The sequence below is a fragment of the Condylura cristata genome, unplaced genomic scaffold (assembly GCF_000260355.1).
Source record: "Condylura cristata isolate star-nosed mole 26May11 unplaced genomic scaffold, ConCri1.0 scaffold00029, whole genome shotgun sequence".
In the NCBI taxonomy this organism is placed as follows: domain Eukaryota; kingdom Metazoa; phylum Chordata; class Mammalia; order Eulipotyphla; family Talpidae; genus Condylura; species Condylura cristata.
Genome location: NW_004567130.1, coordinates 12,852,988 through 12,868,503, shown reverse-complemented (window position 1 = coordinate 12,868,503; position 15,516 = coordinate 12,852,988). Strand labels below are relative to the sequence as shown.

General features: G+C 52.2%; 1 protein-coding gene across 1 annotated transcript in view; it reads left to right on the top strand.

The window, feature by feature from the left end:
- Positions 1-15,516, top strand: part of CCDC64 (coiled-coil domain containing 64) — a 64,398-nt gene that overhangs the window by 42,642 nt on the left and 6,240 nt on the right. The window contains exons 3-8 of the mRNA XM_012730985.1: positions 4,230-4,346; positions 5,147-5,158; positions 6,902-7,048; positions 12,017-12,193; positions 12,811-13,029; positions 14,022-14,165. Of these exons, the coding sequence (XP_012586439.1) occupies positions 4,230-4,346; positions 5,147-5,158; positions 6,902-7,048; positions 12,017-12,193; positions 12,811-13,029; positions 14,022-14,165 (816 nt within the window). The remainder of the gene's footprint in view (positions 1-4,229; positions 4,347-5,146; positions 5,159-6,901; positions 7,049-12,016; positions 12,194-12,810; positions 13,030-14,021; positions 14,166-15,516) is intronic.

Here is a 15,516-nt window from a genome sequence, read left to right as displayed (position 1 = left end):
CCACCATGAGGGGTTGCAGGCAGATGTCCCTGGCAGCAAAACGGGAGACTGTCTTTCTTAAAGTGAAACTCAATAAACCAAGCAAAGCAAATAGATCTTTCCTACTGTAATTTCTAAGTAAATTGGTCCATTTTTTTCCCCTTTAAATGGATGATCATGTGTAGCTAATGCAATTTCCTTTCCATTTAACAAGAAAATATATATTTAGTAGTTCTGCTTCAATCAGTTCTGGTTTGGGGGGAGGTGTTCTGATGTTATTAATCATGTCACTATGAAAAGCAAGCATAGAATGGTTCTGCTTTGTGGGTAGAAAATAACCCATCCTAGATGGTGCTCTGACCAAGGCATATCAGGGAGAAGAAACACACTAACAGGCTGTTTTGGCAACTTGGGGACTAATTAAATAATAAGAACCTAAATACTCAGATTATCCAGCTTCATTTTGGACCTCCTAGTGGCCTAGTGGTTAAATCCCAGCGCTATCACTACACTGGCCTGAGTTTGATCCCCGGCCAGGGAGCTGACACATGGCGCAGCAGACCTCTCCTGTCTCCCCACTGTCTTCCCCTCAGCAGTGTGTTTTCAGTACATCCGCCTGTTCTGCTCCCCTCTGTCAAATCCTCTTAGCCCCCTGCTCCTCTAGCCTGTACCCCAGATTGTCGCATACACAAAGAACAAGGTATCTCTAAATGTTGACATGGAAAGATGTTTAAAATGCATTCTTTTTAAAGGCAAATGTCTGGTGCTGCTTTTGAGGTAGCCATGAGCAGAAACTTTCGAGACTCTTACCAGGGCCTCTCTGATACGGACGGCGACTGCAAAGCAGCCTAAGGCCCAGCGAAGATCTTCAGCTCTCGCTCTGCTCCTTCATATCTCTTTCATTTTTTTTTCCCCACTCTGAGCATGTTACTATTTTATAGAAAAATAATTTTAAGAGTTTTAAAAGAACAGAGTAAATCCCAAACTTGAATCGTACGACCTTTTTTTTTTTTTTAATATCCCCTGTGTGCTCAGATACCGTTTTGTGTCATAATTCCCCCACACCTGTTACTGGCGCTTAATCAGGCGTGGTTGCAAAGTCCCATAAACTGTAAGTCCCATGCCTGTCATTTCCTACTATCAGGGTGAATTGCCCTAAGTCACCCCCAAACCCACACCACGTAATGCTGGCGACCACATGGCATTAAAGGCCACCTGTGGAATAACGTGAAGGTGTGGGTGCTGACTACTTCTGCCTTTCTCTGGATTTTTTTTTTTTTTTTAGCTCAATCCTCCGCCTCCGTAATGTCAGCCTTCACAGGGTACTCTCAGAGCAGACCCCAGAAGCGGGCCAGGCATTCGGCAGCACCCACGTTCTCAGAATCTGGTTTAAAACAAACAGCTGACCCTTGAATCTTTTTTTATTTCCCACACTTGTCGAGCTTTTGGCAGTGTCTGGTTTCTTCCTCTCTTCATTTTCCTAAACTGCAGTGATTGACTGCAATCCCACGAAGTCCAGAATCGGAGAGAAATGGGCATTCTCGCCCTTTTTTGTGTTAATAAGTGAAAGCGCAGTTGGGAAACTCCCTCGGAGAGGTTACATGACTTACATAACGCATGAGCACAGGAACTGCATCCCGATCGTGACTGACCTTTTTCCTTCCATCTCACTATCCCTCCTGTCGGGAGCTGTGTGTTTCCCTTCGGAGAGGCCATGTCACCCTGGCGAGCTCTCCTACACAAGGAGCTTCATCGAATCTGAAATGTAGAGCTAAGACTAGTGTTGTGGACATCCCGATACTTGGGTCGGAAGCAGAACATCAGAATTTTACAAAGAAGTCATTGTTTATGTGCAGAAATAACCAGTTTATTCTGTCATCAGTCTAAAGACCTAAGCTAGATTTCATTTCTGAAAAAGGAGAAAGTAATTTACTCAGAAAGGTGTGCTAGCTTCTTGACAAAGATTGGTTGTACCTCTGCTTGGCCACCGCCCGTGGGTGGCTGCGATGGGGCAGGCAGACAGGCCAGGAGGCAGAAGACGGGCGGGGCCTCTCCCTCTCAGCTGCCAGGAGGGCAGTGATTCCTGCAGCTTTGGGGCGTAGGAGAGTCAAATGGGAGCTGTGGGTTAAACAGCTTTGTAGACAGTCCCTCCTGGGCACACTTGGGGAGACGGGGTTTTAAAAACAGACATTTTAGGTCAGTGGTTCGCAGCTCAGATGCTGGAATCAGGCTTCCTGGTGGAGAGAGACAGTTTGATTTCAAGGAAGATCACTGAGATCAGTCTGCAGGAGCAGCTGGACTGTGCTGGCAGCCCTCACTGCTTCTCTGTGACGTGGCTGGTTTGTGAGTCCTGTCAAAGTGCAGATGTGGGAAGTGAGGGCGGCCACCCGCAGGGGCCAGTGCTTTCCTTCAGACTCAAGCATATCTGAAACCGTATAAGCAATTGGTTCAGTACAGGCATAACACCACAGCATTTATAAGAGGGAGGTTTCCTTATGGAGCCTAAATTCTATTAGAAGAAATTTCAGTTGCTTAGTATTCCAAAAGAAGAAAAAGTCTTCCTCAAGAAGACCCGTGTAAAGCTTGGTTTTAATGGTGAGTGTTGGAAGTAAAAATGACTCTCGCAGCATAAGAAAAGGCAGCATTTCAGTCCTTGTTTGGGGGTGAGACACCTCCACATCTACCATTCTGCTGTTGTCCCCTATTTGGTGTTGGGCAGTTTCCCTCACTACCCCAAGCAATTGGTAAGTTGAGGCCCAGAGGCTCTGCTTTGCCGGTGACAACTGGAATAATGCATTCAGGGCATTGGGATCCTTGACACTTGGTGAGCACTCAGTAAATGTGATGCCTTCAGGTGGAAGTGACTAACGTGTTTCTAAGTGATTAAACCTGGTGGTGTCTGCAATTAATCAATAGAAGAAAAAGAAATGGTTCCATTTGGTTTTGGTACATGTCTATATTTGTTTTTTCTTTAAGATTTATTTATTTATGCATACAAGAATTGGGGTATGGGCCAGGGGTGTGGGAGGGCAAGAGGATTCACCAGAGACAGAGTGGGGAGCAGAACAGGCAGACTGATGGAATCCACTGCTGAGGGGAGCAGTGGGCAAGACAGGAGAGGTCTGCTGTACCGTGTGGGTCACTCCCTGGCCAGAGATCAAACTCATACTGTAGTGGCTGTGGGGAGTTTTCATAGTGCTGAGACTTAACTCCTTGTGCAACCAGAGTGGTTCCTGGTGTGTGTTTTGCAATTGTTGTTTTAACTTAGAATTCTAGGTTAAGATTCTTGTGTGGCTCTTTAAGTCTAGAGGAACATTTGCTGAATCTGTGAGACAAAAAAAAAAAAAAAAGGATGAGCAATTGATTACATGGCACGAAGATAGAAGAGCTGTTGAACACGGAGCCATTACCATGAGAGCCTCCTTGGACAGCCAGCCTACCTTTCCGTCGTCATGACCCTCCCCGCTCCTCCAGGCCTTCCTAACCTCGGCAGCACAGGGCCATCCCTCCAAGAACCCACAAAACTTACTGCCCCAGTTGGCCTTGGAGGGGTGGAGGTGCCTTCAGGGTTCCTCAGGGTTCTACTCACTGGGCTAGGCAGGGCTTTGGGGGCAGGGCTGGAGCTTCCTGTCCCCTGGGGAGGGTCTTCCAGATTCCTTTCCCAAGGAGACAGAGAAGCCAAGGACACAGGAATGGAATCCAGCTTTTGCCCTACTTCAGCATTAGGAAATAAATGGATCAAGGTAGGAAATAATCACCTCTTTGGTACCCCCCTCCCCAGATTAAAAGAATTAAAATTCAAAAATTTCCTTAAGGAATGAATGACAAAACAGTTTAACAGGGAATTTCAGAATGCCCACATTGCATGGCAGTGAGCGAGGGAGCCTGATGATCTACCTGGGCTGCCCCACTGAGGACACGGGTGGGAGAAATAAAGGGATGTCTGTAGTCGAAGGCTTAGCTATCTTTCAGGTAGAATGCCAAGTAAGACTTCCCCACTTTAGTGCGTCTGCCGAGTGCTGCGTAGCCTGGTGACACCCAGCATGGAGGACCTGCTGGTGGAGATGGGTGGGGGTCTGTGCAGGGGGCGGGGGGGAGTAGGGGATCACGGCAGCAGCAGGAAACCATCGTCTCATCCACTATTGGTCGTGTGGGAAGTTGCCAAGAGGAGCTTGAGAATAAAAGGCAGAATTTGAACAGACTTCTGTTGTGCAGTCTGACAGCTCTGAAGCTCTCTCTCCTGTCTGCAGGCCTCAGAAGTGGAGAGACAGCTCTCCATGCAAGTCCACGCCCTCAGAGAAGACTTTCGGGAGAAAAACTCCTCAACCAACCAGCACATCATCAGACTGGAAAGCCTTCAGGCTGAGGTGAGCCGCCTGCCAACAGCTGCTTGTCTTTTTGATAAGGAAGCCTCTGGCTGGGAAACAAAAATCTGCTTTATCTAAAATCTCTGAAGACACCTATCTGGGAAACTAAGTGGAGCACACAGGGTAGGCGATTATCTGGAAAACTGGGGTTACTCAGAGTCCCTGCTGAGTGTGTGGAACCCAGGAATGACCTAATTTTGCTATGGTGATCCTTCCAAAAACAAAAACATCCTTCCCAGCCCTCGGCAGAAGATGGGGGAGGGAATCTCTCCTTCCCATTTAAGTCCAGTTCAGCCCACCTTACAAGGCTCATTTGTAAAGGGAGGCAGGAAGTGTCTGCTTCACAGGGCCATGTGAGGACTTCATGAGTTGGCGCAAGAAAGGGGCTTGGCATGGAGCTGGGGACGTGGACGTGTTCTGAAAGCATTTGAGTGGCACCGAGGGGCCAGAGGGAAAGAGCGCTTGGAGGACATTGCTGTGGGAGTCCCTCCCTGGCAGGGAGGAGAAGGCCATCTCACCAGGTCATCTCACAGGGGCACTGCTCCCAAGGACCCCTAGTTAAGAGCCTGAACCGCAGCCCTTCCCCTCAGTCACACTCGGAGGACAGCCCGGCCACACTGAATGTGCCCACCCGTGGTTAAGAAATCTGAGGGTCTGGTCTGAGAAGTCCAGGTGGCCGCTCTGGGTTGCAGAGATGGCCTGAAGATTCTCTTCCTAAAACCTGTCCCTGTCTTGTCTTCTCTCCTGCCTCTCATTTCCTCCTCCTCCCCTTCCTTGGAATTCCTCCTGGCACTGAGCAGCAGGTTCTTGAAGTAAGTAGTCTGTTCTGGTGGGGTTGGCATGCCTGTGTGTGACCCCGTGTGCATGACGGTTTCCTGTGCCACACTGGCTCCCAGAGGTGCCTGCCTTCCTCTCCTCCGACTCCCCGTGCCTGGACCCTCAGATGCAGGATCATTTCTAGGAGCGTTTACCAGATTTGGTCCTGAGTTTTGGGATGGGGTGCCAGTTCCTTGCTTCACCCCATAACATTGTTGCATTTAAAAGCCAAGCTATGATGTTATTTACTTCCAGTAATTTGTTTTATGAATCTCTAAGCTTTTCTAAGGGTCAGGCTTGTATATCAAAACCCATCCCCTTTTTTCTTCCCTGAGTGAGTGGAACTTGGGAAACAAAGATTATCCATGGGAAGGAAAATGTAACATCAGTGGGTATTTAAATTAAAATCAAAGAGAGTGAGAATCCCTATCCCTGGTAGAGTCACTTCAGTGCAGGAATAGAAGGCCCATTCACACAGGGGCTGCTGCTTATGATCCCTTAGCAGGGCACGCTTGAGAGACAGTGTTTCTCTGTTTGGTCAGATACCTGATCTCTCTGGACAAAGACCAAATCTTTCATTTCCCCGGGACGGCATCCTATCTGATGGACTGGTGGCCAGGGAAGAGCTGTCCCTGGGAACACAATTTTACTGCAGATATTGAAAAAGCAGAGGGAAAGGTAGATTTAAGTGGACTTGGGACACGTTAGATTTCCACTTCAAGGTCTCCCCTGGAAAAGTTCCTGGGTTCTCTCTTAATGGATTGTTTTCCACGCCAGATTAGAGAATCTGGAGAACAGCCTGGTCACATCAGGTGAATATTTTACAAGCAAGAAGCTGGTTGAGAGATTGGCCCAGCAGGGATCTGACAGATGGGAGGAAACGGGGAGACCTGCCAAGCTCCAGAGGCCCCCAAAGCCACTGGGAAGGTTGGGTGAGGCTTCCTGTAGCCCTGGGTGGTGTTCTGGAGGTAAAGCATCGCTGTCCTGGGGTGTGCTGGCGTGGCTTGTCACCCTGCATACCTTGAGGCCAGCGGTTGTTTCTCCTCTTCCCTTTTTTTCTCATGGCTACTGAAGACACGAGACAGACCTCCCTAAAAGGCCTCTCTCCTCTGATACTCACTGTATAAACACGCCCGCCTTTTTAATAAGAGGAGAGAAATTGCTTCCATTCACCAATTACTTGCTCAGGCAAAAAGAAGCTCTGCACGGTCAGCTAGTCACTGGTGTCCCTGCCCTGCCTGGGACCCAGTTGGAGCAGGCGCTGCTGGGCTTTCTGCGTTCCTCAGGGCACTGCACCTGACTGTGGCTTCAAAGCCCGCACGCCGACACGCCCATGTGAGCTCCCAGGGCTGTGCCGATTGTTGCCTCGTGCTCGTGACTACAGAAGGCTGAGCAGCACGTTGGCTGTTTGATAGTGTCCGGAGAATTAGGGGTTGAGGCAGAATCCATAGGCAGGCCAGGTGGGGTCCTTCTCTCTCTCATCTGTGGCATTTCCTGACACTAACCTCGCCTTCCTCTGTCTGGCATCCCACTTTCCACCTTCTCTAAAGCTCACCTCCCACTCTTTCCCAGCCAGTTTCTAGAGGGGAGGGGTTTTCTCTTCAGCCCAGGAGTTCACAGCTGTTGTCTCAGAGATGGACGTCCAGGGCCCCAGGACGGAGCACTTGGAGACCCGCACCCTTGGGTCTGGAGGCTGTTCCCTGCTCCCCTGCTTACCACCCCCACTCTCCACCTTTCAGATCAAGATGCTGTCGGATCAGAAACGGGAGCTGGAGCATCGCCTCAGCGCCACCTTGGAGGAAAATGACCTGCTCCAGGGGACCGTGGAGGAGCTGCAGGACCGGGTGCTGATCCTGGAGCGGCAGGGCCACGACAAAGACCTCCAGGTGCACCAGGGAAGCTGAATGTGATCAGGGCTGGATACAGGCAGCGAGGCCGTGAGGGGGCGGGAGGAGTGGGCGAGCCCCCGCTGTGCTTCACCTCAGGCACTGGCTCCCCCTGGTGTGGCTGCCCACTACCCTCAGGGTATACTTGCTGTTTGTTCTGAGCCACTGGCCTGTGGAGCAGCTTCACAGAGTTCTTTCTGGACCGTTGGCATGGTTGGAACACAGGGAGCGTTGGTCCATCCCCTGGGGTTTGAGAGCTTGGTGGTGGGGAGGCCTGTGATGTTCTGTGCTTGGCTCACCATGCCCTCTGCTGCTGCCTTTCCGGCTGCACATTGAGCTGGCTGGCACTGAGAAGAAGCCAAGACGCTGCCCTCTGGACGCAGCACGACTTATATCCTGCTCTGCCAGTTGCTGGAAGAGGCACAAGCTGACCCTAATTAGCCTTGTTTTCTTCTGAAAGGAATTGCTTTGTGGCTATATTTGTCCTTATTTGGAAGCTGTCACCAGACCTCAGCTGAATCCCCAAGCTCATACTTGACAAGCCATAACCTCCTAAACAAAAAGACAGTCTTTCCCAGCTCCCCCAAACAGAGGATAACAGAGCATCTGCTACCAAGAAAACTGCCGGGTGCTGCAGGACCTGGGGCCAGTGGCCGGGAGCCCGGTGCTGCCCTCGGGCCATGCCAGGGAGTGGGCTGTTGGCAGCAGTGCCATCCATTTGGAGGCGGCCGGCTGAGTGCACTCAGCACCGGGCGGGCCCCTCCCTGCCCAAAATCAGAACATGGAGGACCCCTGGGCTCAGTGGCCACTGTTTGGGGAAACCCTGGGCTGTGGGATGAGGAAACCTCTTAGGCCAAAACCCCGAAGGTCAGCTAAGCTGCCACATGAGTGAGAGCAAATTCGCTGTTCCCCCACCCCCTCGCACCCCGCCCCGTGTCTTCTGCACCTTTGACTGGGAAGTCTGCATGGAGGAGAGGACCTCGAAAGTTGCCTAGAAAATGGCGCTGCCCATGGTTCTCAAGATAGAAAGGAGTTTGCTCATACTTGAAGGTTGATGACAACTGCAGTGAACTTTGACATGCTTCTCGACAAGGAGCTGTGCCTCTGCACACATTCTACAGCTGAGGCAGAGAAAGAATGGACCATTGTCCAAAGTAGGAGTAGCTGGGAAGGGCTGAGACCAGGGCCTCCCACCTGCTCTGCGCTCAGATGGCGTTTGGGCCCCTGGCTCTGCCCTCAGCGTTTCACCAGCCTGCATCACCCTCCCAGCGCTCTCCTGAGGGCTGCCGGGGCAGAGTGTGAAGAGAAAGAAAAGAAATGTGAAAAAATGCCCCTTGCCTAAGAAAACAAGTAAAAAGGCCTTACTGCAAAGTAAAGTCTGGAAACCTGGGGTGGGGGACAGCCAGGCCAGATGGGTTGGGCCCCAGGACCTGGAGGAGTACCCCGGGCTGATATTCTCCGGCAGCCCCAGCTCCCACCATTCACATCCTCTCTGTCTGCACCTCCACCCCCGCCCCCACTTGGACTTTCTTCAAGAACGAGTGTCAGTTTCTCTGGGGCCTACGAGTCCAGCCAGTCCCACTGGTCTCAGGAAACCTGCACTTACAGGCAGAATGTGCATCTTCCAGCTCCGGGATTCTTTCCCTTCCGGGTGCTCATAGCCAGCACACTCCAGAAAGCCCTTTCTGGAACTGATACAGAAATGAAAATTCCAGCTGACAGGGCAGTCGCTGAATGGTCCGAATCAGACTCGTAACACGTGGGCATAGCAACCTTGGTGTATATATTCTGCGATTTCATTCCTTTTCCTCGACCCGCGATAAGAGGAAAAGGCCTGCAGCAATCCAAGTAGCCCCCTTTGATCCGGTTCACTATGCCCTTGGGGTTCTGCTGCCACACCCAGATGTTCACACAACTGTCCAAGTCCAGCTCTGATTTCCTTTCCAGGCGGACTAGGGATAAAAGTTACTCTTTATTGGCAGCAGCCTCCTGCCCGCCTGAGACTTGCCGGAGTCCCTCACCGGCAGCCTCCTCCCCTGCAGAGCCCCATCCCGCCCTGGCAGCCCCTACCTGTGCAGCTCCTCGGCACACCCGTCCCTGTCAGGGGCAGCTCTTCCACCCGCTCTGTCTGGCCAAGCATCCCTTCCTTCCTTTTATAATAAACCTGCCCTTCTGGATTAAAAAAAAAAAAAAAAGTTATTCATCGTTGAGTATCCCTTAAATTTTAAAACATCAGATGTTTTACTAAACTCTTGATACCTAGTAAAGGATCTTGCCCCTCCCAGTGCCTCGTAGCTGCCCTATTTCCCACCCAGCCAGGCACCTTACCCGCGCGGGCAATGCATCAGCAGAGCGCAGGTGCACTCACTGTGGGCCTGCCCAGGAAGGGGGCGAGCTGTCAGCATGCTCCAAGGCCAGTATGTGCCATAGGCAAATCCCCTCCTGCACTCTCTGGGCCCAGAAACAGCAGGTGGGGAGAGGGCCTCGATTTCTGCTGCTCGAACTTTGTATACAAACGCAAGGCAGTTCGTGTCTTCCTTGCTCAGACATACAAGCGCATCCGGTGTCACCTCTGTTGTGTAAAGGATCATAGTCCCTATTTCCGAAGGTTTTACATTTCAGAGACTTCCGGTTTGGTTTGGGTTTTCTTTGGGTCTGTGGACCAGGCATTGAGCGGAGAGGACGGTGTGTCCCGGACTTCTGTTCCATGGCTGTTAGAATTAAGTAAGCACTTTCCAGTGTGAATGAGTAATTGAGCTGCTTTTGTCCAATGCATCAGAACTCATTCTCATCTGTGCTGAACTTCTCCTGCCTAGGTGCATGTGGAATTGTCTAGGAAGCATTTTACTAATTTAATATGCTGCTTGTAATTGTGCCAAATGCTTGCTAGGAATATCTTGTCTTCCTCCCCCCCCCAAAAAAAAAACCTTAATTTCATCTTTCTGAGTTTCCTCGACACCTCTGAGACAGATATTGCTGTTCCAAGGATCATCTAAGGGAGCCAGGCACCTTTGCTTTTTCCTTCTCTGATCAGCAAGACGCCAGACTCTCCCCGCCTGGGCTGCACGCAGACAGTTGCCTCTAGCCAGCCGCCCCCTGACACCAGCCAGCAGAGTGAGGCTCCCAGGGCCCCTCCCCAGCCGCAAGGCAGCTGGCTCCCGTCATGAGAACTACAGTGCTCTGAGTTGCTGCCTGCTGACCACAGCCTGCTTCTCTGCAGGAGCCACAGCCTCACTGGCCAAGAGTCTGGAAAAGACTTTGCCAATGTCTGCTCTGTTTTTAAAAACGGGGAGACCCGGGAATGCTATTTTATGGAAGGATGATCTAGATAAATTTCAACCCCAGGGAACTCGTCTCTCACTCTGCAGAACAATCATGAGGACAAGGGGACAGGTCTAATAGGAGAGCAGGAACCACTGTAGGGTGTGGGCATGTGCCTGGCGGTCAGCAAACTGAGCGAGATTCTGGGCTGGGACGAGAGGTGCGTGGTGAGGTGCCGGAGCCCCACAGCTCATGTTCAGCAGCAGCACCTTTCACCAGGTAGCACTACCCTGTTGGACTCCCCCGGGAACTAGCCATGGAGAATGCAGAGGGTGAAGTTGTGGCAGCTCCAGCTTGTAAGTCGTGAAATTTGCATCATCCCCCTCTCCACCACTGGCATCTGCTCAGAACCTCAGCGCGGCCTCCCCCAAGCACTGGGCCTTATCTGTAAACCAAGGAGCTAGCACAGAGACTGGAGAAGAGATGGCCTTCCCAGTGAGTTCTGGGGACTCCTGGTGTTAGCACCCAGGTGGTATTCCAAATCCCACTCCCAGATGCTTTCTAAGTGACTTTTTCCCCCTTAATTTTTTCATTAAAATAATCACAGAAAAGCAGATCTAAAGTAGACAGCCCACTGAAATTTGCCAAATATATACACCTGGGTAACAACCACCCAGCTCAAGCAAGAGACTGTGATCAGCCTCCCTTTTATATCTTCTTGTCAATACCCTGCTGTTTCCTCTGAATCAAACCGCCATTCTGACTTACCTCTTTTATCTCAGTGAAGTTTTAGAACTATCTAGAGATGAAAGGCATTCTGTTTTTTTTTTTACTCTGGCTTTGCTCAACTTGATATGTATGCATTTTGTTTTGTCTACACCTAAGAGTGGAATTGCTGAATCACAGAATAGGTTTATCTCTTTATTAGAAACTGACAGTGTCCGCTTTCCCCAGCAGTGAGGCTCTGGTTGTTCCACGTCCTCATCAACACTCATTTTATTTTTAAATTTAGCTATTCATTAAGTGTCTAATGGGATCTTGTTTTGTGTGTCTGTGTGTGTGTTTAATATTTTCATTTTGGAGAATTCCAGAAATGCAAAAATAGACTCAATGAAGGGCATCCAGTGTTCCCACTGCCCAGCTCTGCAGCCATCGACCCGCAGCTGGCCCAGCATCATTGCAGGCACTGGTTCCACTGTTTTATTGTTTTGAATTAAATCCCAGAATTTTTATAATTTCATCTGTAAATAAACAGTACCTGTAAATAAGAACTTGAAAATACAACCACAGGACTACTAGACCTAAAAATGCTTAGCAGCATCTCCTTAATATAATCAAATGTCTAATTGGTATTCAAATCTTCCTTTGTCTTATACATGTCATAATCGCTTATCACATTTTTCATTTGACTCAAGATAAACCTATATGTTGCACTTGGTCGATAAGCTTCTTAACTCTCGGTCTGTAGGTTCATCCACCTTTATTTTTTTCTTGAAATTTACTTGTTTAAGAAATCGAGTCACTTGTCTCATAGGATTTCCCAAATCTGGGTCTTGGCTGACTGCCCCCATGGTCATGTGGTCTAGCGTGTTCCCCTCTCTGTATTTTTCTGTAAACTGGTGGTTGGATCTGGTGGCATGGTGAGGTGTGGGGGGCTTTCTGTGCTCCTCTTGGGCAAGCTCACTGACATTCAGTGTCTCTTGAAAGCTGCACCAGAGCCAGCTGGAGCTCCAGGAGGTGCGGCTGTCCTGCCGGCAGCTGCAGGTGAAAGTGGAGGAGCTCGCCGAGGAGAGGAGCCTGCAGAGCTCTGCCGCCAGCACGTCCCTCCTGTCCGAGATAGAGCAGAGCATGGAGGCCGAGGAGCTGGAGCAGGAGAGGGAGCAGGTGCTGATGCCCTCCACGTCCACTCGTGAGGCTGCCGGCCTCTGGGGGCAGCCCTGGGCTTCTGGGGCCTGGAGCGCCGACCGCTGGGCCCACTGCTGCAGCGTCCACCTAGTCAGGGCCCATGGTCCTGGGCCTGCGGGCTGGATGCGCCCCGTAGCGTGGCCAGACCTGGCCCTGGGTCTGTTTCCCACCCGCCTTGTCTGCCGAGGCTTAGGGCAGAAATGGCAGAGGCCATGAGCAGAGCCCGGTCCAGCCTCTCAGGCTGTGCTTGTTAGGTGACTGTCAGCCTCCTGGGTCTGGCTCTGACAGTTCTAGTGTTTGTGCTCCATCCAGTTGGCTGATGCTGCCCCCCAGGGCCGTACTTGCACGGACTCTCGCGAGTGCTAGAAAGGTGCTTGGGGGCCAACGGTGGGGCTGCAGCACGGGGGAGATCGCAGTTGGGATCTGTATGGAATTGCTGGCCCCAGGTCAATATCGGCATTTCTTGGGACAGATAATTTCTTCAAAAACAAAGCAAAACAGCCCTTTCTCCTGGAACTGGTCCCTCGGGTGTCAGTGGGGAAGTTGGTGGGCGGCAGAGTTCTCGAGACGGTAGTCACGATGATTCTCTGGGGCAGCTGAGGCTGCAGCTGTGGGAGGCCTACTGCCAGGTCCGCTATCTCTGCTCGCACCTCCGCGGGAACGACAGCGCCGACTCGGCCGTGTCCACGGACTCCTCGATGGACGAGTCCTCAGAAACCTCATCCGCCAAAGACGTGCCAGCCGGCAGCTTGCGTACCGCCCTCAGCGAGCTCAAGAGACTGATCCAGAGCACGGTGGATGGCATGGAGCCCACGGTAAGGGGCCAGGCCGGCAGGCAGGTCCTGGGCCCACGGGACGCCCCCGGGGCTGACTGAAACCAAGCGCAGCTGGGGAGGTTCACCCTGTCATGAGCTTAATACCTCTGCAGAATTTCCTGTGCACCCTTACTGAGAGCACGGACTGTGGGGATGAGAGAGGCGCGTGAGGCCATCCTCCCGCAGACTCGGGTCCTCCTGGGGTTTGTCCTCCACATACTTACGCCCCGTCATGGGGTCTCAAGTTCAAGGCTTTCCTTCAAAATTTTGAATATGGAATTTGGATCTAGGTTAAAACAGCAAGATGCTGTTCTGTAGCCCTTGATGCAGGTCCTGGGGTAGGGTTAGCAGTGAAGAGGCAGACTTGGAGGAGCCGAGGCCTCTGCCCAAAGAATGTGAGTGAGCACAGAAAGAGGAGCAAACCTTGCAGAGGGCCTTCTGGAATTCCAGATGTGGTGCCTGGAGGGCAGGGAATGTGCTGGGGGCTTCCTGGGCCCACACCCATTTTCCAGCCTCTAGACACTTCTGTAGACGACTTCTGCACACGCTCAGCTCTCCGGCTGCTCTCCTCCAGCACCATCCCTCCACAGGGCAGGGGTCTTCCTGCCCATGTGAGGTGAAGGAGACTGTGAGGGCGCTGCTTTGGGGCATGCTGACGTGTGGTGCCGGGTCACAGGCAAGGGGCGTAGAGTGACACGTGTGTGCACGACGCCAGTTCCCCTCCTACAGCACACACACAAACAAGTGTCTGGCTGCTATTTGCATATTGAAAATGGACAAGGGAATCGCCCTTCTCTGATCTTTCTTACCTCGTCTTTGTTTCTCCCTTCTCTCTCTGTCCCCCACCTCCCTGGTTGTCTCCCCGAATCATTGCTCCCCTCTGGCTCACACCGGCCCCCCTCCGCTGCTCCCACTGACCATCTCTGTGCCCACCCCATCACGCCTGTATTCCTGCCGCCTCTCTGGCCGCGGCTCCCCACCTGCGCCATCAGAGTTCCCGGAGAATCGATGATGACTCCTTAGAAGAACAGATCAGGCAGACCAGTGAGGACTCAAGAGCCCTCAGGGAGCTCATGGAGGGAGAGAGGGGTAAACTAAGGCAAAGCCTAGAAGAACTGCAGCGACTCCACAGCCAGGTGAGCACCCACCCTCAGTGCAGAGCAGGGATGTGCTGTGCGCCCGGGCTCACTGGGGCCCTTGGGGTCCCTCACAATTATTTCAGAAGTGACTCTGACAGATCCTCAGGGCTGGTGACTGCCGCTGGGGCCTTCAAGACAGGCCAGCCCAAAGAGAAATTGCCAAGGGTAAGACTAGTGACCCCATTTCTCCAGCGATGCCAGAGGAATCTGGGGGGTTCTGACAGTGTAAAGTGCCACCACTCCCAGGCTACTTACAGATGTTTTCCAGCTGCTGCTGAGCAGGGACGTTTCAGAGCAAGAACTGTGGACCTGCAGGCTGCCCTGGCTCTGCCTTCTCTGCCGCCTTTGTCAGCTTGGAGGCGCGACAGTTTCTCTCATTTGCAGGGAGAGCACTCACTGTGCCTTTCCCATTCCATCAGAATTTCATCTCTGGAGAAGCCTGGGAAAGGACATCTGTGTTCTGATCTGAAATGTCTTAGAGGGCTGAGGAGCAGCCGCACCCAGAAGGGCGCTTCCAGCATCTCCCCTGGAGATAAAGACTTGCTTTTGATTAGGGTCAAGTATGGAGGTTCTGCCTGACTTGCGGGGACACCAAGTAGGTCCCATCTCAAGCTCTGCTCCCCGCCCCCCCTTTCCAGGCGCACTTTCTTTCATACCCTAGCTTGGCTCGCTACTTCCGATTTATGTGCTCCGCCCTCCCCAGCCCTCCTTCGCTAACCTGGAAGATCTTCCTGAAACAGCTTCGATGTTACTGAATCACAAAGATACCCCTCCTACTTGGGGGCGGTGGATTTAGGGGTGGCTCCAACCTTCGTCACCCGCTCGACGGCCACCAGCAGCCAGTGGGCCCAGGGTGGAGAGATGAAAAGGGAAGGAGTCAAGTCCACCAAGCCAGATTCTCGATGCTATTTACGTGTTCCGTTCTTACAGCTCCTGTTTTTATGGAAACAGGTGCGCCCAGAGGGTCAGTCCGCTCCTTCTGCAGCGGAGCACTGGTAGTCTCTAACTCCACTGGGTTTTCCAGGCCAAAGCAAGTCCCTGTGGAGCAGTGTCTGGGCATTTCCTGCCCAGCATGTGGTTTACCTGTTGCCCGCCCAGCCGGAGGCCCGGAGCCTGGCTTTGTCGGCCAGGTGCCTTCCATGTCTCGGGTCTGCCCACAGCCGGCAGCACCCACTGGGGGCGTGTGCGTGTGTACCAGGGCCCCTGTGCTGCTCCAGGCCTCTGCGCCTGCTCCCAGATTCCTCAGTACCGCAGCAAAGCTGCTCTCTCCTCCCGGCCAAGGGAAACGGTCCACAATGGTGACAGGTCATCCCCTCCCCTCACCACAGCGGGTGTGCGGACTGCCTTC